At 36.4% G+C, this 24,274-nt stretch overlaps 1 protein-coding gene across 1 annotated transcript; it reads left to right on the plus strand.

The window, feature by feature from the left end:
* Positions 1–572: 572 nt before the first annotated feature.
* Positions 573–24,274, plus strand: LOC128208876 (bromodomain adjacent to zinc finger domain protein 1A-like). Its single transcript, XM_052912546.1, has 26 exons — positions 573–680; positions 1,046–1,165; positions 1,659–1,934; positions 2,298–2,435; positions 2,680–2,781; positions 3,186–3,273; positions 3,430–3,595; positions 3,921–4,111; positions 4,395–4,490; positions 5,243–5,381; positions 8,373–8,516; positions 8,800–8,892; positions 9,095–9,319; positions 9,564–9,729; positions 10,195–10,305; positions 10,940–10,991; positions 11,237–12,268; positions 13,056–13,156; positions 13,428–13,558; positions 16,189–16,287; positions 16,514–16,773; positions 20,345–20,469; positions 20,926–21,161; positions 21,421–21,618; positions 21,832–21,968; positions 22,364–24,274. Exons 2-26 carry the CDS (start codon positions 1,053–1,055, stop codon positions 22,631–22,633), a joined length of 4,689 nt encoding a protein of 1,562 aa, XP_052768506.1. The 5' UTR covers positions 573–680; positions 1,046–1,052; the 3' UTR covers positions 22,634–24,274.

Raw genomic sequence — 24,274 nt, forward strand, 5'->3', positions numbered from 1 at the left:
CCACCATACCCGTACCAAATTTGACGTTTTAAACTTTTTATTATTGTTTTAATGTTTAATGACATTTTATGTTAATTTATATGTATCAGTAGAGACAATATTCGTTCATAGTAAAACAAAATTTCAAGAGAGGTTTAATAGCCAAGTATTGCCGTTCGTACATTCATTCATTCATTCATTCATGTCATACAGATGAAATTCACGAAAAGTGTGCACCGGATTTATCTTCTCATGATGAAATACATTTAATTTTTACAGGTATATTTTTATTTTTAATGGTTTATATACAAACTTGTACAGTATAGGTTTGTTACTAAACTGGAACCAACATAACCATCATACTCCCAGCTTAAATATACATGAAGAAGTACAATTAAAACGTGTATGGAACAGTGGTACGGCCCTGGTTTTAATAATAGCTGAGTAAAATATTTGAAATACAAAGAAAGGTAACCGCTGCGACAGTTTCCAAACATATTCACCAATGGTTTACTACAGTGTAGCCAATGCGTTATCTTTCTTGAATACTTTTCATTTGAAAAATACGAAATAACCCAGCTGTCACTCATCTTCGAACATTGGCCAATCAAAAGCCAGGTAATTTACGGATGAACTCCTCCTTCCACATGTCTGTGTTGTAAAATACTGCAGAAAGGCTGAGAAAATCCTGAATACTTAAGGTAACGGGAAATATTATGCGTTAATTCCCTATGACAATGACGAGAATATTATTATTTGTTCATTAAAGACCAAAACATTTGATCCCCAATCACCAGTTTTTAAGAAATTTCCGTTTATGTTTACCCTAACCTTCACGCTTTCTGTGAAAAAAGATCACAAAGCCGACCTCCATTGTTGAAATCGTTGAATCGACACGCCACAAGTGTCTGTTATATTTTGGAAATACTACATCATATTCAACATATTTGACCAAAGAATGCATTTAAACGTAAAATAACAGGAATTTCTCGAGATTTGTAAGGTCCTATGGACTTCTTTTTGTCTCTCTATGTGTTAATTTTTGGTTTTCCCTCCAAAATTGAAGACTCATCATGCCGTTGTTGAGGCGACAGCCATTCCATCGTGAAAAACCACCACCAGATCTACATCCAGATGAAGAAGTGTTCTTCTGTAAACTCACCAGAGAGGTTTTCAGAGATTATGAGTAAGAAATACTCTACTTTCACTTTCATAACCTACTTTCACTTTACCTCTTCAGTGGATTTTACCTTTTTTCTTAGCAATTTTATTGAATTTTTGAGTGAAATGGTATGTTTACATCACCAGAAGTTATTATGGATTTATTTGAACAATTTATTGTTATTTTTTTCATTAATAGAATTTTAATTCTACCAAATTCTGTGTTCTTGATGGACTGCATGCCGTTCTTGTTAATAAATTAATTCAGGGAGTGATACTCTGTCATATTTTTTGTTTTTTAAATTTTTATTTCAAATGGACAACGAAAGAAGTAGTTTGAAGAAACTTATCACTCAATAATTTAACTTATGGGACAATAATTCAGACTTGTAGGTCTATTTTTCAGAACTGAATTTATTTTTTTCTGATAAACCAAATTGATAAACAAGTAAGATGATATGTTTAAATAATTTAAATTAAGATGATTATTTTTAATTGAACCTTAATGATCTTTTCAGGAAATTCTTTGAACGAATTATATTGTGCAACAGCTTGGTATGGTCATGTGCCATCACTGGCCGAGCTAGTCTTACATACCAGGAAGCTGAGGAAAGTGAAGAGAAGGCGTTGAAACAACTTGCCTCATTCCCGACAAATCTTCAAAAGCCTATATTATACTTGGCATCAAAAACACAAAGAAGTAGACTAGCTGATTTGAATGATGATGTCTTTGTTTATGCCAAAGACAGATTCTTTATTGGGGAAACTATAGATTGCATCACAGGACAGTCAAAGTAATTTTATTCTTTTTATGACATAAGTGTTCTGTAGTGGTAGATTTATTTAGAATAATTTTTAGTCATATTTCATTATATCAACCTTTCAGTGAAAGTTATACATACTGTAAATACTGTTTATACATTCAAAATCATAGAAAATAATTATAAGAGAAAATATTATAAAAGTGAGTGATGAAGATGAATAACATCCTCATAGTAGAAAAAAAACATATGTCTTAGTACATTATATACTCATACATACTCATTTTGTAGCAGAAAACAAGTGTGATGCATCTACTTATAATTCAATGCGTATGTTTACAAATATTTTAATACATTGAGCCGTCTTCATCAGAGATTTCCTACTTAACATTCCAGGAAAGCATGCAAGGTAATAAGAGTGCTGCCGCCTGGAAGCTCCACACCCAAATCACCTGGTTCAGCCAAATCACCTGTACTTTCTCCACAACTAAATGGAGATATTGCACTTGAGCCAGGAACTAGCCAAGAAATGGGGTTTGTTTCGTCCCACAGCGTGACTTGTTTTGATTTTGAAAATATGTTCTTCAGGGATATATAAGTTGATTAACTATGAAAGTAAATTTTATGGATAAAAAAATCAGTCTTTATTTCCGTTTTAAATTGTCTTTAAATTAAAAGAAAATGTTTTTAGAATATAGTTAAGACATTTAAACTATTTAAACTATAATATGTAAATGTCTTAACTTGATTTTGATCAATTAAAATCTTTTCATACTAGATCACCAGTGAAGAAAGGGAATGGCAAGGCTGAGGCCTACCAGTATACAGTCCAGGAGCAGGGGAAGTCAATTGTTCACACTGTCAAATTTAAGATGCTCAGGTATGCAGTGGATATGTAACATAAGTCCTGCTGAAGTAATTGATCATCTATGTGCAACTAAAGAATTATAGGAGACTATATATATCCAACATTTACATATCTTTCCTTATACGATAAGATTAAAAATGACATACATGTGAGTCGCTTGATGTTAGTACTTAAATTACTCTACACAATCAGCTTTATTTAGTTTGATTTTTATGAATCATTAGGTGTAAAACAGCATTTCCTATCAAAAGGACAAATTTAACAGCCAATATGCCAAATAGTGGTTCTAAAATTCATAGTCTAAAGGCAATGATTCATTGCTTTGTGAATTAAATAATAAATCACAGGTGGGAAATAAATTATGCCAATAAAACTGAAATCTGATAAAAAAAATATCAGTGTTCTTTTTTTTTCAGTCGCAAGAAGGGTCTTTTGACGAGGGACAAGTGTAAACTGTTCTTAAAGCAGAACTGCTTTATTGAAGATGGCATCTGGAAAGTGAAGGTAAGTGTAAAACTGGCACTCACAGTTACCTATAATTTAAGTTAATGATTGATTATTGCAATTATATAGAGTGAATGTCAAACTAGTATTAATTAAAATATATTATATAATAATTTAGTAAATTCATGTTTGAAATAATCTGAGTCATTTTTAAAGACTGCGAAAGTGAAGAAAATGAAGCTGAACAGCATGTTATTTGATGAGATATTTGCCGGTCAACCGCCCCAGTTTGAGGTCTCTGAGATCAAGGTGAAAAAGGCCCAGCCCAAAAAGCCTGAAAAAGAGATATCACCTGGTCCAGCCAAGAAGCAAGTTCAAGATGGTATGCAGATTTAATGAAAGCTCATTACACAAACATGTATAAAGAGCGATTCTGTGGGATAGGTTTTGCCTCTCAACATTGAAGTTACAATTAATAAATTGCTCATAATTTGTGTATTTTGGACTGGTAAGTTGCTTGAGTATACAGATATGTTTGATGTACATCAAATTTACAACCATTAAAAATGGGAATTCAAACAGTTAAAGTCCTGGTTTACTATTCTGTTGTCAAATGTTGTTCGATAGCATGTAATAGCTTTGCCTCAATCCTATGTTTTAAGACAAACTGCATGAACAAATAACGATCACAAACTTTATTTTGCCAGTACCTGGCACTTCAAAGCAACTACAAGGCAAAATCCTGACTCCGGAGGAAATTAAGGTGCTGAAGGAACAAGAGAGGGTGCAGCGTGAAAAGGAAAGGGAAGAGAGACTGGCCCTGAAAATGAAGGAACGAGAGGAAATCAGGAGGAAATTCGAGGAGGAGAAGGAGAGAAAAAGGAAGGAAAAGGCTGAGGTATGCCTGACCTGGATTGGGCCAAGTTGGTCTGTCTGCTTTCAAGAGTTTGAAATAGTTGTTGGATAACTTTGATATCATTCAAAGTTTGGCTAGAAGTTTACAAATTTTTACCTGCAAAATAAGAGAACTTTAAATACTGATAAATCACTTTCATCAAGTTTTTCTCAATGTTTTATGATCAATTGTTCTGTTTTAAGTTTTGTTTCCAAATTGAAAGGACGGCATCATTTGGTTCATTGAAGACTTAAATTACATGTAGATTTGAAATGAATTTATTTAGGAGGTAGAAAAGAAGCGAGAAGAGCGACGTATTCAGACCGAGTTATGGCGTGAATGGAGCAAGCATAGAGATGACATGGACTGTGACGATCTCAAGGTATTTTTAATCTCATGGAGCACAGTTCTGGGCTGATTTGATAAAAAAAAGTGAAATTCACAAAGTTACAAAAAGGAACACAAGTATTGTTCTTTTGTTACAAACAAAGTGTAAGAGATATGAAAAAAACTCCATATTGACATCTTATACAGAAAATTTCTTAGTTAAAATTTGGCAATCATAAAATTTATACTTTTGAATGTGCCACTGATAAAGCTTTTTTTTTATTTTTGGTTTGTTTTATCTAGAATGCAGAAGAGCATATATTCAGTATGTAGCTCAGATAAAAGTACATGTACGTAGAACATCAGGCAATAAACTTCAAATTATTATTTTTAAAAAGGCAGCACATCATTTGCATATATATATACAATGTATATATAAAATATGATTTAGTGATATGTAAACAAAAAATTATCTATGTCTGTAATGAATACACTTATTTTGCTTTACCAAATGCTTTTTGCCTGATACATGTATACATATTTTCAATTTTGGGTCTGCAGTACATGCATATACAATATAATAATCAGTGGTTGAAATTAGCACAAGCCCGCAAGCCCTGCACTGGTAAAATGTCTTCCGGGCTTGCTCAAAATCTGAAATTTATAAAGGAGGGCTTGTTAAAAAAATTGATGCCAAGCAATAGTATAAGAATTAGGGCTTGTTCATCCGAAAGTCTAATTTCAATGACTGTAATGATAACATCTGAGCAGTAATAATCATTTTAATGTAATTCAATATGACTGCAGATGTTACCTGAGCCGAAGCCTGTGCAGTGTAAGGTCCCGGATGAGCAGTTTGGGGACGCCATAATGGTTGTGGAGTTTATCAACTGTTTCAGCTCCATCTTTGACCTCAAGGCCAGCTTTCCCAAGGGATTCACCATTGGTAAGTAAAGTGTGCAACTTAATTTTGAAAGGAGTGCACCAGTCAATTATCCCCCCCCCCCCCCCCCCAATTTTTGGTAAAGTAAAGTATTTTGTGTCATACTTAGCCGGATTTTTCAACGAAAAATTACGGGTAATAGAATGGCGAAAAACGGGTGGTCGGACCGTTTTGCGTTAATAATTATGTGTTGAAGTTTTCATTATGCCCCCGAAGGTGGGCATATTAAAATCGCACCGTCCGTCTGTCCGTCCGTCCGGCTCTGTAACTTTCCCTTGTATGGACAGATTTTAAAATAACTTGCCACATGTGTTCCACATACGAAGACGACGTGTCGCGTGCAAGACCCGTGTCCCTACCTTAAAGGTCAAGATCACACTTAGTGTTTATTCACAATGGAGAGCTGCATATAAGGACATAGAGTATAGGTTGTCGTGTCCGGGCTGTAACTTTCCCTTGTATGGACAGATTTTAAAATAACTTGCCACATGTGTTCCACATACCAAGACAACGTGTCGCGTGCAAGACCCGTGTCCCTACCTTAAAGGTCAAGATCACACTTAGTGTTTATTCACAATGGAGAGCTGCATATAAGGACATAGAGTATAGGTTGTCGTGTCCGGGCTGTAACTTTCTCTTGTATGGACAGATTTTAAAATAACTTGCTACATGTGTTCCACATACCAAGACGACGTGTCGCGTGCAAGACCCGTGTCCCTACCTTAAAGGTCAAGGTCACACTTAGTGTTTATTCACAATGGAGTGCTGCATATAAGGACATAGAGTATAGGTTGTCGTGTCCGGGCTGTAACTTTCCCTTGTATGGACAGATTTTAAAATAACTTGCCACATGTGTTCCACATACCAAGACGACGTGTCGCGTGCAAGACCCATGTCCCTACCTCAAAGGTCAAGGTCACACTTAGTGTTTATTCACAATGGAGTGCTGCATATAAGGACATAGAGTATAGGTTGTCGTGTCCGGGCTGTAACTTTCTCTTGTATGGACAGATTTTAAAATAACTTGCCACATGTGTTCCACATACCAAGACGACGTGTCGCGTGCAAGACCCGTGTCCCTACCTCAAAGGTCAAGGTCACACTTAGTGTTTATTCACAATGGAGTGCTGCATATAAGGACATAGAGTATAGGTTGTCGTGTCCGGGCTGTAACTTTCCCTTGTATGGACAGATTTTAAAATAACTTGCCACATGTGTTCCACATACGAAGACGACGTGTCGCGTGTAAGACCCGTGTCCCTACCTCAAAGGTCAAGGTCACACTTAGTGTTTATTCACAATGGAGTGCTGCATATAAGGACATAGAGTATAGGTTGTCGTGTCCGGGCTGTAACTTTCTCTTGTATGGACAGATTTTAAAATAACTTGCCAAATGTGTTCCACATACCAAGACGACGTGTCGCGTGCAAGACCCGTGTCCCTACCTCAAAGGTCAAGGTCACACTTAGTGTTTATTCACAATGGAGTGCTGCATATAAGGACATAGAGTATAGGTTGTCGTGTCCGGGCTGTAACTTTCTCTTGTATGGACAGATTTTAAAATAACTTGCCACATGTGTTCCACATACCAAGACGACGTGTCGCGTGCAAGACCCGTGTCCCTACCTTAAAGGTCAAGGTCACACTTAGTGTTTATTCACAATGGAGAGCTGCATATAAGGACATAGAGTATAGGTTGTCGTGTCCGGGCTGTAACTTTCTCTTGTATGGACAGATTTTAAAATAACTTGCTACATGTGTTCCACATACCAAGACGACGTGTCGCGTGCAAGACCCGTGTCCCTACCTCAAAGGTCAAGGTCACACATAGTGTTTATTCACAATGGAGTGCTGCATATAAGGACATAGAGTATAGGTTGTCGTGTCAGGGCTGTTACTTTCCCTTGTATGGACAGATTTTAAAATCACTTGCTACATGTGTTCCACATACGAAGACGACGTGTCGTGTGCAAGACCCATGTCCCTACCTCTAAGGTGAAAGATACACTTAGTGTTAATTCACAAGGGAATTCTGAATATAAGGACATAACAGTGTAGGTTGTCAAGTATGGGTGGTATTTTTTATGTTCAGAGGCAATTTAAAATAACTTGCCATATGTATTTGACACGTAAAGGCAAGATCAACTTTTCATGTACTGACCTTGTTCGTAGGTCAATGTCACATTCGGGGGCATTCGTCACATACTGTGACAGCTCTTGTTTGTAATAAAATCAAATTTTTATCCAATGGTTATCAAACTTGGTCAGACTATTTGTCGGCATGATATCTTGAATATATATGAATATGGGTCATCTCGGGTCAAAAACTAGGTGACTAGGTCACATCTTTAGAAGAAATATTTTACAGTAATAAATTCAACAATTTTTATCAAATCTTGGTGAAACTTGGTCAGAATGCATGTCTGCATTATATCTTGCATATTTTTTAATATGGGTCAACCCGGGTCAAAATCTAGGTCACTAGGTCAAATCTTAGGAAAAATATTTCCACATCATAAATTCAACATTTTTTTTCATATCTTGATGAAACTTGGTCAGAATATTTGTCTGCAAAATATCTTGCTTATTTTTAGTAACGGTCATCCCGGGTCAAATTCTAGGTCTCTAGGTCAAATCTAAGGAAAATCTTTCCACGTCATAAATTCAACAATTTTTGTCAAATCTTTATGCAGCTGTTATAAGCCTTTATTTTTCGAAAAAAAAGAGTCTAGGTATTCAAAAATAATTGTGATAGTCTTGGTGAAGCTGCGTAAACATAGCATATTTTCAAGATATTCATTATTCACATCAAATTTGGTACACATGTTCAATGACATAGAGTGCACATGTTAGAGGCCTTATTGGAGACAAATGTAGAGGCCTGATGGCAGACCTGCTTCTTATGATGTTGAAGGCAATCTGTTTCCTGCAATCCGACAGTCTTGTATTATATATGATAATGTCATGAGATTGATGTGAATGTTTTTTCAACAGAGATCCTGTTTGATGCCCTATTGGAGACGGACGCGGGCGGCTTGATGGCGGACCTTCTCCTAATGATGTTAACAGCCATCTTCTCCTTGCAAGAGGAGGAGGAGGAAGAAGAAGCTGAGCTCAAAAAGCAGGGAGCGGAACAAGGTACATGGGAGTTTGTGCATACATTTAAGGTGCAATCTTGTGTTTGGAAATTGATGGATCTTTGTTATATAATAACATGTTTAAAAGTGGGGATAGCGGAATCTGGCAAGAAAGCTTGAATTTCTATATAATGTTAAATTCAAATAATCATCAAAGCCAGACTCAAAATAAATCCAAAATGTTTACTATCATGAACACAGTTAAACTCAGTTAGTTTTACTAATCAGGAAATAAAAATAAGATACAAATTATTGATATAAGTAAATATTGGGCTGTTTCACAGATGCTGAGCCAGAGATGAAAGTAGGGGACATGTCCCTCAATCAGCTTATTGATGCTGCCACTTCCATGGCAAAAGTTCCTCAGCTAACCCAAGGTAATTTTTTTGTGAGTCTCACAAATTAATGAAAAAAATTGTAGTTTTTAATACATTCAATGAAAACAAAAACTCATTAAACAATAATTTTGAACATATCCTTCAATGTATGAATTTGATAATTGCTATATATATGTATATGTAGATTGTTTTTAGTGTTAATATGGTGGTGAAATTGCAAGTTAATTGTAACATGTGACAGGAACCAGCCTGAGGAAACTTCCCCTGGACAACTTCACACTGACAGAGATTCTACGCCTACACATTCTGGCATCTGGTGCCCAGGGCAGTATGGCAAACGCTAAGTTTCGCTACCAGCAGCGTGGAGGATATATGCCAATCGATGACGCTGGGCTAGACTTCAAGAGGAGGGAGCCAGATATTGTCAGTAAACTGGCCATTGAAAATATCTACGACTTCACACCTGGTATGCTAATTTTTCTGTGGAAATATTATATTTACCATATATTTTTATACTTTTGTAAAACTAAGTCAAGGTGATAAATACAAACTGATTGACTTGGAAGTATTCCATCAACCTTTGAAGAAAACCATGATTAACAGCAATGGAATCTCCTATGTTGAGGCACTTGACTTGGAAGTATTCCATCAACCTTTGAAGAAAACCATGTTGAGGCGGATATATTAAAGGTACACTCCTATACTTTCAGCTGAGAAGTTGAAACTGCTGAACACGTTGGTAGACCAGTTTCTGACGTATGCTGCCACACGGGATCTGATGGACGACAATAGTGAGAAACTACGTCAGTTGAGATTAGATCTTAGACAGCTTCAGTGGGGAGAACAGAAACGAGAGAGAGAGGAGGCTGCTAACCGGTATGCTTGGGGGATATTGTGGGAATGGCTGTTACAGTATTGTATGAAATGCCTTGATACATAATAATTATTTTAATTCTTTCAATACCAATAGTTTTGTCAAGTTAAGCAGACATGTACCTGTATCATATGGTTACATGTATAACCACTCTGAAAATGCCAATACATTAAGCTCACAATGCCATACATTTTAATACATTTTAATTTGAAAGGGCCTCGCAAATCTTTTTTGGTGCCCTATCACAATCACTTTTTCAGTCAGTCAGAAAAAATAATTCTTGGCTTGATATCTTGGCTCAACTTTTTTTCTTAGAAAAAAATCTGTTTTAAAGCTGTGCATTCAGTATCATTGTAACATTTTACCTAAGCCTGTTTTGTTTAATGGCACTTAGCTTTGCTTTCAATAGCTTTCAGATGTTGTAGTTATATTCTCTGATCATTAGCATGTTTATCTACCACCTGTAGGTATCGGGGCAGGATGGAGGAGAAGCAGAAGGAGAAAGACATTCAAGAGAAACAGAAGCTCATCAGGTTCAAGAAACGTGAACAGATCCTGCGCAAGGAGGAGGGCATCAAGTAAGTTTGAACAGAGTTAATTTAAAAAAAATGTTATAAACATTTTTTTTAAATTGTTTATAAAGTGTCCAGCTTTTGTTTTACCACTGTGACATTAATTACCTGTTACAACATAACGTGTTTGAAAATCTTTTCGCTATGTTACTCTTGAGTTTGTGTGCACCTGTTCATAGAACTGGATGTTTCATAGTTTTACCAGATGATGGTCATCAGGTATGTTGCTGATCAATTATCACTAAAAGGGGTCAATGGGTATGGGCATAACATTTTGGACATAATCAGTCATATGGCTTAAGTCCTTGAAGAGTCATAGCCCTTTAATTATAGAAATTAATTAAAATCAGTCTTGTTCGATTAAAAAACCTGAAAAGCTTTTGTCTGTATTTACAGTATAATCTCTCTTAAATTACTTTGAAATTTACAACCATTTATCGTCAAACTTGGTGTCCTGCATATTTTGCAACAATTGGCGTTTTCGTTTTCACATAATTTTGAGTTTTTCGAGGATCTAATAGCCCTGGATATTGATAGATTTTTAATTAATGAGGGATAACATGAAAGTCTTCTTAAATTTCGAATGATAAAAAGATACTGATCTTATTCTGTTTTAAGATCTAATCGATTTGTTTTGCAGAAACAATCAGGATATGTCTAATGAAGTTGCCAAAATAGGTGAAGAAATAGAGGTAATATTAATGTAGATGTATTTGTATTGTAAACTACAAATTCTTTTATTCACAGATTTCTGGTGTGTGAACTAATTGTCTGATGATAGTCTTCTTATACACTGAACCTAAAGATTATTGAAATTATTTTATTGTAAAAAGCATTCTGCATCACAAGATATTAAGAATGAATAACGTTATGTTTAATGCATCAGATTGCATGTTCAACCAATACTGTAGAAGGAATATGACCTTTGTTTCTGCAGACACTAGAAAAAGATTTGGCCGAATTGGAGGCATCTCTTCCCTCACAGGAGGAGCGTGACCAGGCCAGGCAGGAGGAAGATGATGCCGAGTCTGACAAGAAGGCAGAGTGCATGAGTAGGGAACGTGAGTTTGTTCAGAACATCATGGACCTACAGCATGGCTTCAGCGTACAGCCCCTCGGTCGGGACAGGATGTACAGGAGATATTGGGCATTCAAGTCCATCCCCGGAATATTTGTGGAGGATGATGAACAGTTTGTGTCTCCTGAGGCACTTAAGCCGTGTGTGCAAAATCCAAATGGAAGTCAGTATGATATCAATGATCCATTTGCTCCACTTCCTAAACTTCCAGCTGCTGTTGTGAATCAGGACAAGACAGAAAAGCCTGCTGAAATAAAGCCTCAGGCTGAAAATAAAGATGGAAGTGATAAAGAAAATGATTCATTAAATGCTTCCAACCTTAATGTGAGTGCTGTAGATGGCAATGTAAGTGTGAACGTTCAGCAAGCGGAAAATAGACCTGCGGAAAATTCAGGAAATGACAATGTTGTAAAAGAGCCTAAAGTGAATGGTGATGCAATAGTTATTAGTGATGATGATGATTCCAAAACTCCAAGTATCTCAGAATGTTTTGAAAGTGAAGCAATTAAACAGATCAATAAACCTACCAAATGGAAATGGGCATTTTATTCGACAGAAGAAGATATTGAAGCATTGATCGCTTCATTGAACTTGAGGGGCTTCAGAGAGCATGCGCTAAAGCAAGCCCTTGTTGAACAAAAAAGTAGGGCATTAGAAACAGTGAGTAAAGTGCCAGAAGATTTATTGTACATTCCTAAAGTAGAAGAGGAATCAGAGTCGGGGCAGAAAAGTGATTCTAAAGTGACCACGACAGAGGTTAAGATGAAAGGTAAAAGTGTAACGTACACGGCACAGAATGACTCGGCCCATGAAGGGTTGGAGCTTAACCTGAGAGAGATGATTCTGGACCTGGAGGAAAGAATACATGTTGGATCACTGGGCTACCTCAGGGTAAGTTATATGTACAGGTAAAGTCTACTGTGATATATTATGTTATAAACTTAGTATCATTATTGTACAGAGGGTAAGAGCAAGGCTCCAGATAGGTGTGTGATTGTAAAAGTCATTAACTCTTGATAAGGGGTAGTCAATTCAAAGCCATGCTTACTTTACTTTATTATACTAAATCCTATTCAAATTTAATGGGAGGTCACTTTTATGAAATTTGTAGAACCGTATTTCAGCGCTGGTTGAGCACCTATCTAAGTGATAATAACTAAAACAAGACTAAGTTTCTTTGGTTTAAATACTGCATTAGAAATGTTTTAATTGGTAGTTTATGAATACACACATTATATTTGAATAAATGCTCTCGGAATTAATTTTAGGATGCAACATATTGTATAGATTTTTTTTTTAATTCACAATTGTCAGTTTGAACCACATGATGTAGAGTCTTCAGTCGTGGTATACACATTGATAGTAGGTTAGCAGATAATACCTATTGATTTGGGCAAAGGCCAAGGTAACCTTGACTAGAAAAAAGTGTGCTTTCGTTTCAGATTAATAACTTTTGTATAACTAGGTGTTGAGAAGTTCAAAATTGGTATACGTTTATACTTTAGCGACGGTCAGCAGATGAACCTCATTATTTAGGAGTCAATTGATCAAAGGTCAAGTTCTTGATGACCTTAACTCTAAAAATTATGGGAACTCCCAACAGTCCATCAGTTATCAGTTCAGGGGATGCTCCATTTTACTGTTACAAATGAGAATGTAAACATAGAATTTGTTTTAGGTGAGTGACCGATCTACCTGGCGTGAAGCTCTGGAGAGTGGTGGTTTTGAACCTTGCAGTAGTGACCCACTCTTCACCGAGTTAAAGCAGGAAAAGATGCAGTAAGATCCTTGAAAAATGAAAGTAGAAATCACATTTCTGTTAAAATGGGTCTGACATGACTTTAGTTAGAAAGCTATTATGTCAATGCTAAAATTCTCAGCACATATGCTGTTGAGGTGTCCTTGAACCTTGACACTTAAGGATAAATTTCCAATGCTGTGTGAAATAGTATTTTTCCAGACTTTAAGCTGTTGCATTTTTTCTGGACTATATTAATATGGAAATATCATTCTATTTACAAAAGGTTAAAATTGCTATTTCTCCCTGTAGGGTGGATGAGGAGGAGGCAGACATTTCTAAGGAAGAGGAGAACCTGACCATTGCCATCTCCAAGGATTTGGCTCGAGCTCTGGTGCAGATCTCTCGCGGAATAGAGCCCAAATATATGCAACCTCCACTAGGTATTATGTATGTTTGTTAACCAGGTTTTCACATAGTGAAACCTGGTTATTAGAATGACGAACGTCGTTGTTCGGGCGGGAGGCGTCAAACTCACCTATGAAACTGAATAACTTTAGTAAGGGTTGACATATCTTGACCAAACTTGGTCTATAGAAAGAGTTTATGGGTACCTTTCATGGGATTGCGTTTGACGTCCCTAGGGTCAAGGTCACTGTTACTAAAAATAGAAAAACGATTGAAACTAAATAACTTTAGTTAGGGATGATATATCTTTACTAAACTTGGTCTATAGGAAGACTTTATGGATACCTTTCATGGGATTGTGATTGGCGTCCCTCGGTCAAGGTCACTGTTACTAAAAAATAGAAAAACAGTTGAAACTGAATAACTTTAGTTAGGGATGACATATCTTGACTAAACTTGGTCTATAGAAAGAGTTTATGGAGACCTTTCATGGGATTGTGTTTTGGGTCCCTAGGTTCAAGGTCAAGGTCACTGTTACTAAAAATAGAAAAACAGTTGAAACTGAATAACTTTAGTTAGGGTTGACATATCTTGACCAAACTTGGTCTATATGAATAATTTATGGATACCTTTCATGGGATTGTGTTTGGGGTCCCTAGGGTCAAGGTCACTGTTACTAAAAATAGAAAAACGGTTGAAACTGAATAACTTAAGTAAGGGATGACATATCTTGACTAAACTTGGTCTATAGAAAGAGTTTATGGAGACCTTTCATGGGATTGTGTTTTGGGTCCCTAGGTTCAAGGTCAAGGTCACTGTTACTAAAAATAGAAAAACAGTTGAAACTGAATAACTTTAGTTAGGGTTGACATATCTTGACCAAACTTGGTCTATAGGAATAATTTATGGATACCTTTCATGGGATTGTGTTTGGGGTCCCTATGGTCAAGGTCACTGTTACTAAAAATAGAAAAACGGTTGAAACTAAATAACTTAAGTAAGGGATGACATATCTTGACTAAACTTGGTCTATAGAAAGAGTTTATGGATACCTTTCATGGGATTGTGTTTTGGGTCCCTAGATTCAAGGTCAAGGTCACTGTTACTAAAAATAGAAAAACAGTTGAAACTGAATAACTTTAGTAAGGGTTGACATATCTTGACCAAACTTGGTCTATAGGAAGAGTTTATGGATACCTTTCATGGGATTGTGTTTGGGGTCCCTAGGGTCAAGGTCACTGTTACTAAAAATAGAAAAACAGTTGAAACTGAAAAACTTAAGTAAGGGGTGACATTTCTTGACTAAACTTGGTCTAAAGAAAGAGTTTATGGAGACCTTTCATGGGATTGCGTTTGGGGTCCCTAGGGTCAAGGTCACTGTTACTAAATATAGAAAAACGGTTGAAACTGAATAACTTTAGTTAGGGTTGACATATCTTGACCAAACTTGATCTATAGGAAGAGTTTATGGATATCTTTCATGGGATTGCATTTGGGGTCCCTAGAGTCAAGGTCACTGTCACTAAATATAGAAAAACAGTTGAAACTGAATATCTCTAGTTAGGGTTGACATATCTTGACCAAACTTAGGTCTATAGGAAGAGTTTATGGATACTTTCATGGGATTGTGTTTGGGGTACCTAGGTTCAAGATCACTGTTACTAAAAATTAAAAAAAAGGTTGAAACTGAATATCTTTAGTTAGGGTTGACATATCTTGACCAAACTTGGTCTATAGGAATAATTTATGGATACTTTCATGGGATTGCGTTTGGGGTCCCTATGGTCAAGGTCACTGTTACTAAAAATAGAAAAATAGTTGAAACAGAATAACTTTAGTCAGGGTCCACATATCTTGACCAAACCAGGTATAAAGGAAGAGTTTATGGATACCTTTCATAGGATTGCGTATGGGGTCCCTAGATTCAAGGTCAAGGTCACTGTAACTAAAAATAGAAAAATGGTTGAAACTGAATTACTTAAGTTAGGGTTGACATATCCTGACCCAACTTGGACTAAAAATAGAAAAACAGACACAGGCTGAAGTTGTTGATCATTTAAAACCTGGTTTTGTCACATTGAGGATTTCTTGTTGATGTATACATTTAATACTAGATACATGTATACAAGATCCAAGTACTAGTTCAAAGAAGATCAAGTCATTTATATTGAAATTATATTACTCCTTGTGGTAAACAGTAGCAAGAATGCTATATCAGTATTACCTGTTACTCAGTGCTTAGGCCCACCGGGCGAGTAAGACTCTTAGGATTATTCAACATTTTTTTCGAGACCTTGACCTTGTGCTGCTTAGTTGTCAGAACTAAGTTGTGAAGCATGAGATGTGTTCTAGAATTTTAAAATATGTGTTGTTACTGATTAGGAAATCAACAGCAGGAAAATATTTAATCTTTGCAACAAGTATCGTACATAATAAGTCTTAAGAATTCTGTTTTTCAAGCACTAGCTTGTGTAAAGAAAAAAATATGCAAGCAATACTCAATAAAAATCATAGGATTAGAAAAAAAATTCAGTCAGTTGTACAATATTTATTTTTCTCGGTTCATTCTTCACAAAATATTCTTACGGTATTTTTTTGTGTGCTTTATTAACTTCAACAACTGTAAAAAAACAACATGTTGGTACATAGGCCTTATGTGTTCCAGGTGACAATGAGAAGGTAAAACAAGCGAAGCATGCAAAACAGAAAGCCGAGGCAGCCAAGAAGGAGCAGAAGAAGGCAAGGAAGGATGATGATAGCGATGGTAAATTTTAACACTGTTTAGATTGATTCATTGCATGGCAAATAAAACCCAGTCAAAAATGCTGTCAGAAGTATTTTGTTTTGTTTTTTTCAGTAAAAGATCTCATTGTTCATAGTGTGCATTTGATTAATTTTTGCATTTTCTATCATTCAAATAACTATTACAGCATAATAAAGACATGGCTGTTATACAAACAGACAATAAATGATTTTTGAAATTGCTTCAGATGATTCTGAGGAGGTCTTTATGAAAGGCACATCCCAAAAGCAGTTGCTGGAGCGATGGGAAGATTCATGCCTGGCAAGCACAAGTCTGGCACAAGTGTTCCTGCACCTTTCCACCCTGGACAAGTCTGTTATCTGGTCCAAGTCCCTTCTGCACACACGCTGTAGGATCTGTAGGAAGAAGAGTGACCCAGATAAGATTCTGCTATGTGACCAATGTGACCGTGGACACCATCTCTACTGCCTTAAACCTGCACTCAAGGTTGGTTGAAAGTTTATACCTTGCAAAAAAGATAAGCCCTTGAAGGCTGGCATATTATAATCGGGTTTTTCATCTATTCAACACAGAAGTTACCAATCAATAAGTGAAGAACACATGGACAGTAGATCGATGGTCATTGTAGCAGTGACCTTGAGTTGGAAAATAGTTTCAGATGAAGAACTTTTTGGCCAAGGTACTTCAAACTTGGTATACAGGTTTGTCATAACAAGCAGGTGATCCTTCTCAATTTTGTGGTTTGTAAGTCAAAAGGTCAAGATGACCTTATTATTAATAAAAAAAATGTGCATGACATTTGTGTTCTCAACTCAGAGAACAGCCAATGACATTCTTTTTCTAGGCATCCAATGACTGCCTTATCAACCACTTAACTATGCAACCAATGACTTCTTTAGCCGTCAATGAATTCATCAGCAACAACTTTCTTCCTTAGCAATGAATGACGTCCTTAGCAAACAACAACTTGCTTAGCAACCACTAATTTTTTAGCACCCAATGACTTCTTGGCAGCCATTGAATTACTTACCAACTACTAATTTCTTTAGTGACAATTTGATTCCTTAGCAACCACTTGCTTCCTAAGCAACTACCCACATATATAGAAACTAATTACTTCCAAAGCATTCACTTGCTTCTTTAGTAACCAGTGACTTCCATAACAACCAATGACTCCCATTGCCACCCATTACTTCCTTAGCGACCAAGAACATCCTTTGCAACCATGACTTTCTTATCATCTACCTTCAGTCACAGCAACCAATGACTTTCTTAGAAACTAATGACCACCTTAGCAACCATTGACTGTCTTAGCAACCACTTACTTCTGAGCAACTGCCTACATTTACAGCAAACGATGACTCCCTTAGCAACCTATGAGTTCCTAGGCAAGCAATGACTTCCTAAGCAACCATTTACTTCCTTAGCAACCAAGGACTTTCTTTCCAACCAAGGACTTCTTTCCAACTACTTGCAACCAATGACAAACTGTTCCATTATTGACTTCCAAAGCAATTATTGACCATTGTAGCAACCAATAACTTCCTTAACAACCACCTTCTACCTATGCCACCAATGATATAATAAGTATTTTTTGACTTTTTTAGCAACCAATGACCTCCTGAACTTTTATTTCCTAGCATCTACTTTCTTTCTTGCAGTGTTTGAAATTCGCGGTAGCCAGATAGCCCGAGGCTACCAAATTTCAGCTTAGGCTACCGATTTTCCACAGAAACTAGCCTGACCGTGCTACCGTTTTTTTCCATATGTGATTAAAGAACGCGTTACGCATCCGTGTTTTTTATACGGAAAGCCTCATTATTTAAGAATGCTTCCTTCAAGGCAACTGGAGCGACTAACGGCGGATTCGCCGAAATTTACGATAATAAAAAGCGAATTGCTCTGCGATTCAGGGCTCAAGCCATGTGCTGAATGTTGGTTTATTTAATCAATGAACATAAACACATGTCAAAATTAATTAACGCCCGAAGTGACAAGTAATTATCGATCAGTTTCTAACCAGTAGCTGTGTCTGTTAGCAGCAGTCAAACTCTGTGACGTCAATAACTCCGCCCATTATGTAAATGAACAGATAACGTCGTCAGTTTTCGACACCTACAATGGCTATGAAATCAACAATGCTAAATAAGCAATATGAACATTGATATTTTATTTATTTCGTTTAAATATATTTTATTTATTAGCTAAAATAAAAAGAAAGATATTTAAGTTTTTAATGCGGACAGAAAATAATCATTCTACAAAAGTTAAATGCGCAGGAAACAGGTGCCCGTTTACTTCCTGACAAATTGAATCAAAGTGAAAGGAGAACTGTTGGACAAAGTTAACTCATTGTCAGTGTACAGTGCAGTAAGGTTCTATTTTACAACTTTGAGTTGCTTTGCCATTTATTTTAAAGAGCAGTTATAGGAATATTGGCAATATAAATATCGGATCATTTTGTTGTAACTTCTGAAACTTGTAAGTGAAACTGAAAGTTGAAAAGGGAAACATGTCATTGCACAATCGCTGGTGGATATCAGATTTGACAAGGATGCATTGGATAACAGAACTTAAAAGTACATGCATAATTCTTTCCTTTAAATAAATGATATGTTCAGAAAATATTTCTCTCTTTTTATTACCTTTTTGAAAACTTAAGTTACTAACCTTTTGATGACTATACTAGTTATGACTATAATTTATTATTGACGCATTGTTCAGATTGGGGAACATTTATTGAAACTGTATGAGCATGCTTGATAAGATGATCAGAATCATTGCAGAATCATATTCAAACTTCCAAAAACTTTTCCGAACGTGTGATACTTTATAGTGTTTAAGTTTGGGCTAGTGAAATTGGGTTCGGGCTAGTAAAATTTCCCATCTGGTAGCCCGAATTGGCTAGTGGATTCCAATCCGAATTTCGTACACTGTCTTGGTAACCTTTTATTATCCCCCGCCTATGAAATAGGGAGGGGGATATTGAAATGGCGTTGTCTGTCCGTCCGTCCCTCCGTCACCTGCGTTTTCTCAGTAACAAGCCGGTAGAATTTCATGAAACTTAAAATAAATATGAACCACTATACTGGAATGATGCCCGTCCAAATGCCTTAGCAACCACTTTCTTGCCTAGCAACTACCCATATACAAAGCAACTGATGACTTTCTAAGCAACCGTTGATGTCCATAGCAGCAGTCGGCTTACATTGCCATCACATCTATTGTCCCTGGGAACAACCAGCTGACAATGTTTTCACTTCCCTAGAAATACTATTGATTTTCCATTGCAAGCATCAACCTCCTTATCAACCATCAACTTACTTGGCAACCACCTACTTCCAAGGCAAGCAGCAACATCCTTAAAAACCACTGCCTTGTTGGTCATTTTAATCAGATAAGCGAAAAATGGCTATCTCAGCCTCCATTGCTATTACATCCATTGTCCTTGGGAATAACCAGCTGACAATGCCTTGACTTCCCTAGAAATACTTTTGATTTCCCATTTTAAGGACCAACCTCCTTATCAACCATCAAATTACTTGGCAACCACTTACTTCCAAGGCAAGCAGCAACATCCTTAATAACCACTGACCTTTTGGTCATTTTAGTCAGATGAGCGATTTAATTATAATCTTGTTGATTTCTTCCATCAGACTTCTGACAGACTAGCAAACAAGTTGACTCCATCAATGGTTGAGTTGGTTATATCAAAGGCTGTACTAATGGCTATCCATCCGAAAAGGTCCAATAAGGGGCATTTGTCACTTTCTGCTACAGCTCTTGTTCTGCTCAAAATAGAAATCATGGGTTAAAAACCAGAAGTTTAATACTTAATATACAAGTGCTTTTGGCATGGTACAGAATGGTATTTGTACAATTTACCCTGTGAAATGACATACATCATCCTGTCCCTTGGTAAATGTGAATTTAAAATAAAACTTTTTTACTGTTTATATACTATTATCGTTTTAATTTGTCATGTAATCATTTATAGCAATAGTTTTGATTTTGATTTTATAGACAGGTACTGAAATATGCTTTGCTTCTATTACAGCAAGTGCCAGTGAATGAGTGGTTCTGCCCTGACTGCCGGCCAAAGGAGGTGAAGTCTCCAAGGAAGGGGCGTCGCCGAGCCTTCAGTCAGGAGGAGTCCAGTGAGGAGGAGGAGGAAGAGGAGAGGTGAGATTGTCCTACCTGTACCTCTCTTAAAAAATGCATAATAATAATTTAGGATTTTTGTTTTTCCATTTTTTTGCAACATAGCTTAAAAATGCCAAGCTGCTAATGTTAAAGCACAGCTTATTTTATAAATGGCTGAGATTATATAATTTATATTAAATACATTAGACTCTGGTAGGTCTACAAGAATTTTCAGTTTTATCTAAGGTCCTAATATCGGACCCACTCACAAAGTAATCTAGCCTCTATCTGTCCCCATTTCAAAAACGGGAGTGGGGTTGGATTGTACATGATATTTTGTATTCTAAGAGTTCTAACACAAACTCAATTGTCGTTTTCCTAAGTATAACACTTTTGTAGGGGTTTTGTTTGAATGTTAATTTACATAGAAATTACCAATTGTCAAAGTTTTTCCCCAAAGATTAATCAATTAAGTGAGTTTTGTTTTATACACAGTGTGGAAGAGGAGGATGAAGCTGAGGACGAAGCAAGCGAAGAAGAGGAGAATGAAGTGGAGTGTGCCGTATGTGGCAAGTCTGGTACCCTCGTGTGCTGCGATAGCTGTCCCCTCTCATACCACCTGACCTGTGCCAACCCAGCACTCAAGAAGGTGCCCAAGGGCAAGTGGCTGTGTCAGATATGTACAGGGACGGACGCCAAGTCAGGCAAGATCAAGATGAACCTTGGTAAAGGTGAGGATGGCTCATTTTGAGTTTGAGAGTGAGATTATAATTAGTCTAGTAGAAACAGAAATAAACAAGCAAATTAAACCATTCCTTTTGATTAGGACTGAATATTTATAAGTATGTTCAGTTGGACCTTATTTACTTATTTACAAGGATCACTCTTTTCTTATAGAACATGTAGTTAAGGGCTTGAATTTTACAGTTTTCTTGTTAGCTTATTGAACATGAACAGCAGCGTTAAAATATTTGTGGACTTCTATAACAGGCAAGAAGAAGTCGAGTCCTAAGTTGACCCCAAGTTCCAGTAAGGCGTCATCCAGGCGGGGAAGTCCCCGGGACAGTCCAGTTACTGTTGGAGGGGGTAACAAGAAACGTAAGCGGGATGAATCCCCCCTGGTGGAACAACGATCCAAGTTGAAAAAAAGTACTAAATCAACTTCCAAACTTACAGTGGACAATTCAGGTATGGGTATTTCAATCTTTGTGTTGATTATTTCTACAAAGGTTGAACATTAATGTATACTGAAGAAAAAATAGCTAGAAAGCTTGCTTCATTGCTACTGTCTCAAGAAATTAATTGTATTAAGTATGAAGCTGATTTATAGAGCATGAAAATAAGCATGAATTGTAAAACAAAATATCCTTTGCTAAAAATTGCATGTACTTTTCCTTAAAGCTGATGTTAAGCACTATGTGAGCAGTTCACGGGGCAGCACACAGGTGCAGCAGCTGAAGCTGCTGGAGGACGTGGTACTGGGAATGATGGAGGAGGAAGAAGCATGGCCCTTCATGAGGCCTGTCAACAAGAGAGATGTGAGTATAACATACATGTACATCCACATTTCGATAGGACATTTGTCATGTATTCTCAAGATGGAAACATCTTTATACCTGTATTAGGACATTTGTCATGTATTCTCAAGATGGAAACATCTTTATACCTGTATTTAACATTATGTTTGCATTGGAAGCCAGTTCAGTTTTATTTTACCTTCGCACAAGTTGATGCCATTATTAAGTGAATAATTGCAACTCCCATTTCCAAGGAGACAGGGATTTTCTAGAGCTAACACTTAAATCTGTGTAACCTTTCAACATCTCACTGTCTTATATATTTTCATTCTAAGTTATCTTGATAAACTGGTTGGAGATCTCATAGCTTTCATTCAGCAAATTAAACCAAGCTTTTATACAATGACCTTTATTAGGCACCGGATTACTACGAAGTCATCAAGAAACCGATGGATTTCCAAACAATTAAGAACAAGATAAAGAAGTTCTCTTACGGGGATCCTGCTGATCTTGTGAGCGATGTTCGCCAGATATTTACAAACTGCACCGAGTATAACAAACGCACGACCCAGGAGTTCAAGGCTGGGGCTAATATGTCCAAGTTGTTTGAAAGGCGAATGAAGAATTTGGAGGAATCTGCAGCACATAATGGACCCACGACTGGGAAACGAGCAAGAACAAAATAATGATAGTGGACGTTTATCTTAGGAATATCTGTTTGACATACATTGTGTTTTGTGCATCTTATTTATTAATTAAGAAATTAATATTCCATGCTTAAGTGTTACATTTCATGTAAGTGTTTTGTGACAGTATATAGACTAGACACTTTCGTACAAGAATAATGTTTCAAGGCAAGGAAGAAAGTATGCATGTGTGTTTTCAGCAACTTCTGGACTGTTTATTTATCATATGAATAATCTAATATGAGTATCTATGTGTGTTAACAGTACTAAAACCTTTAATATTGTTAAAATATAGGACCTCTATTTATTTCAGTTTGCTTTGAAATTTTTATTCTGTTAGTGCATTACCTCAACAGAGAATATTTTTATGTTGATTGCTATTCTGTTACGATATATGAACCATGACAAGCAGAAGCATGTCTTATAGTCTAGTATAAGGTAAGCAAAAATTAAGACGAATTAGGTCCCTGTTACCTTAAACAGAATTCTGAGGTCCATGGTGTGATCTGTTTTAAGGAACAGCCAATCAGATAAAATTCAAAGGTAGTGACCAAAAAAACTTTCAAGCGGCAAATATGAAAAGAAAGTGATCATTTCGGAAGAATAATTATATGTTTTAAAACAAAGCCATTGTGTATACCGGGTATGTAAAACACCATTGATACAGTGCTAGCATTCATTTTTAGCTCGACTATTCGAAGAATAAGGGGAGCTATCCTAGTCACCCGAGCGTCGGTGTCAGCGTCGGCATAACCACTTATGTTTAAGTTTTTGTAAGAGTTTGTGTACCACCTCAAAAAATTTCAAAGTCCATTCACATATGGCTTTGAAACTTTGCACACTTGTTCACCATCATGCCCCCAACCTTTTCACTGGAGGGGATGACGCATTTTGACAAAATTATGCCCCTTTTTCGACTTAGAATTTACGTTAAAGTTTGCGTACCACCTCAAATATTTTCAAAGTCCATTGACATCTGGCTTTGAAACTTTGCACGCTTATTCACCATCATGCCCCCAAGCCTGTACACAGGAGGAGGTAACTCTATCAAACATTTTGACAAAATTATGCCCCTTTTTCTACTTAAAATTTACGTTAAAGTTTGCGTACCACCTCAAATATTTTCAAAGTCCATTGACATCTGAATAGCGGAATAGTCGAGCGCGCTGTCTCTGTGACAGCTCTTGTTTACTATAAGAGACTTTTGTGCTTGTCTAAGTTGATATTTTACTGTTTTGAAAGATAAAGATTGTAGACCTCATTTTTTGTAGTTCTAGATTAGTAATTTCATAGTAATTGGTTGCCCCCATGTCAATGATTGATCATCAGGTTAGTCTCCTTCAAATACTTGTTAAATAAAGGGAGGTTAAAACATTTCATAGAAAAGGCTGTACATTTCCTTCAACTTATTTGAATTTCTATCATTTGATAACAAACATATTTATGTTCATTTTATCCATAATATAAAAAAAAATCTTTGTCAAATTATATTTACAATTACCTATGGCTATTATGGTGTGCATTTTTCTTTCTACATTGTTTTTCAAACTTACAATTTCATCCTTACAATTGTAGTAAATCACCAGTTTATTGTAAATTGTCATGTCACATAATGGGTACAAAATAAAATGTCTAAACGAC

The sequence above is a fragment of the Mya arenaria genome, chromosome 11, assembly GCF_026914265.1.
Source record: "Mya arenaria isolate MELC-2E11 chromosome 11, ASM2691426v1".
Classification (NCBI taxonomy): Eukaryota; Metazoa; Mollusca; class Bivalvia; order Myida; family Myidae; genus Mya; species Mya arenaria.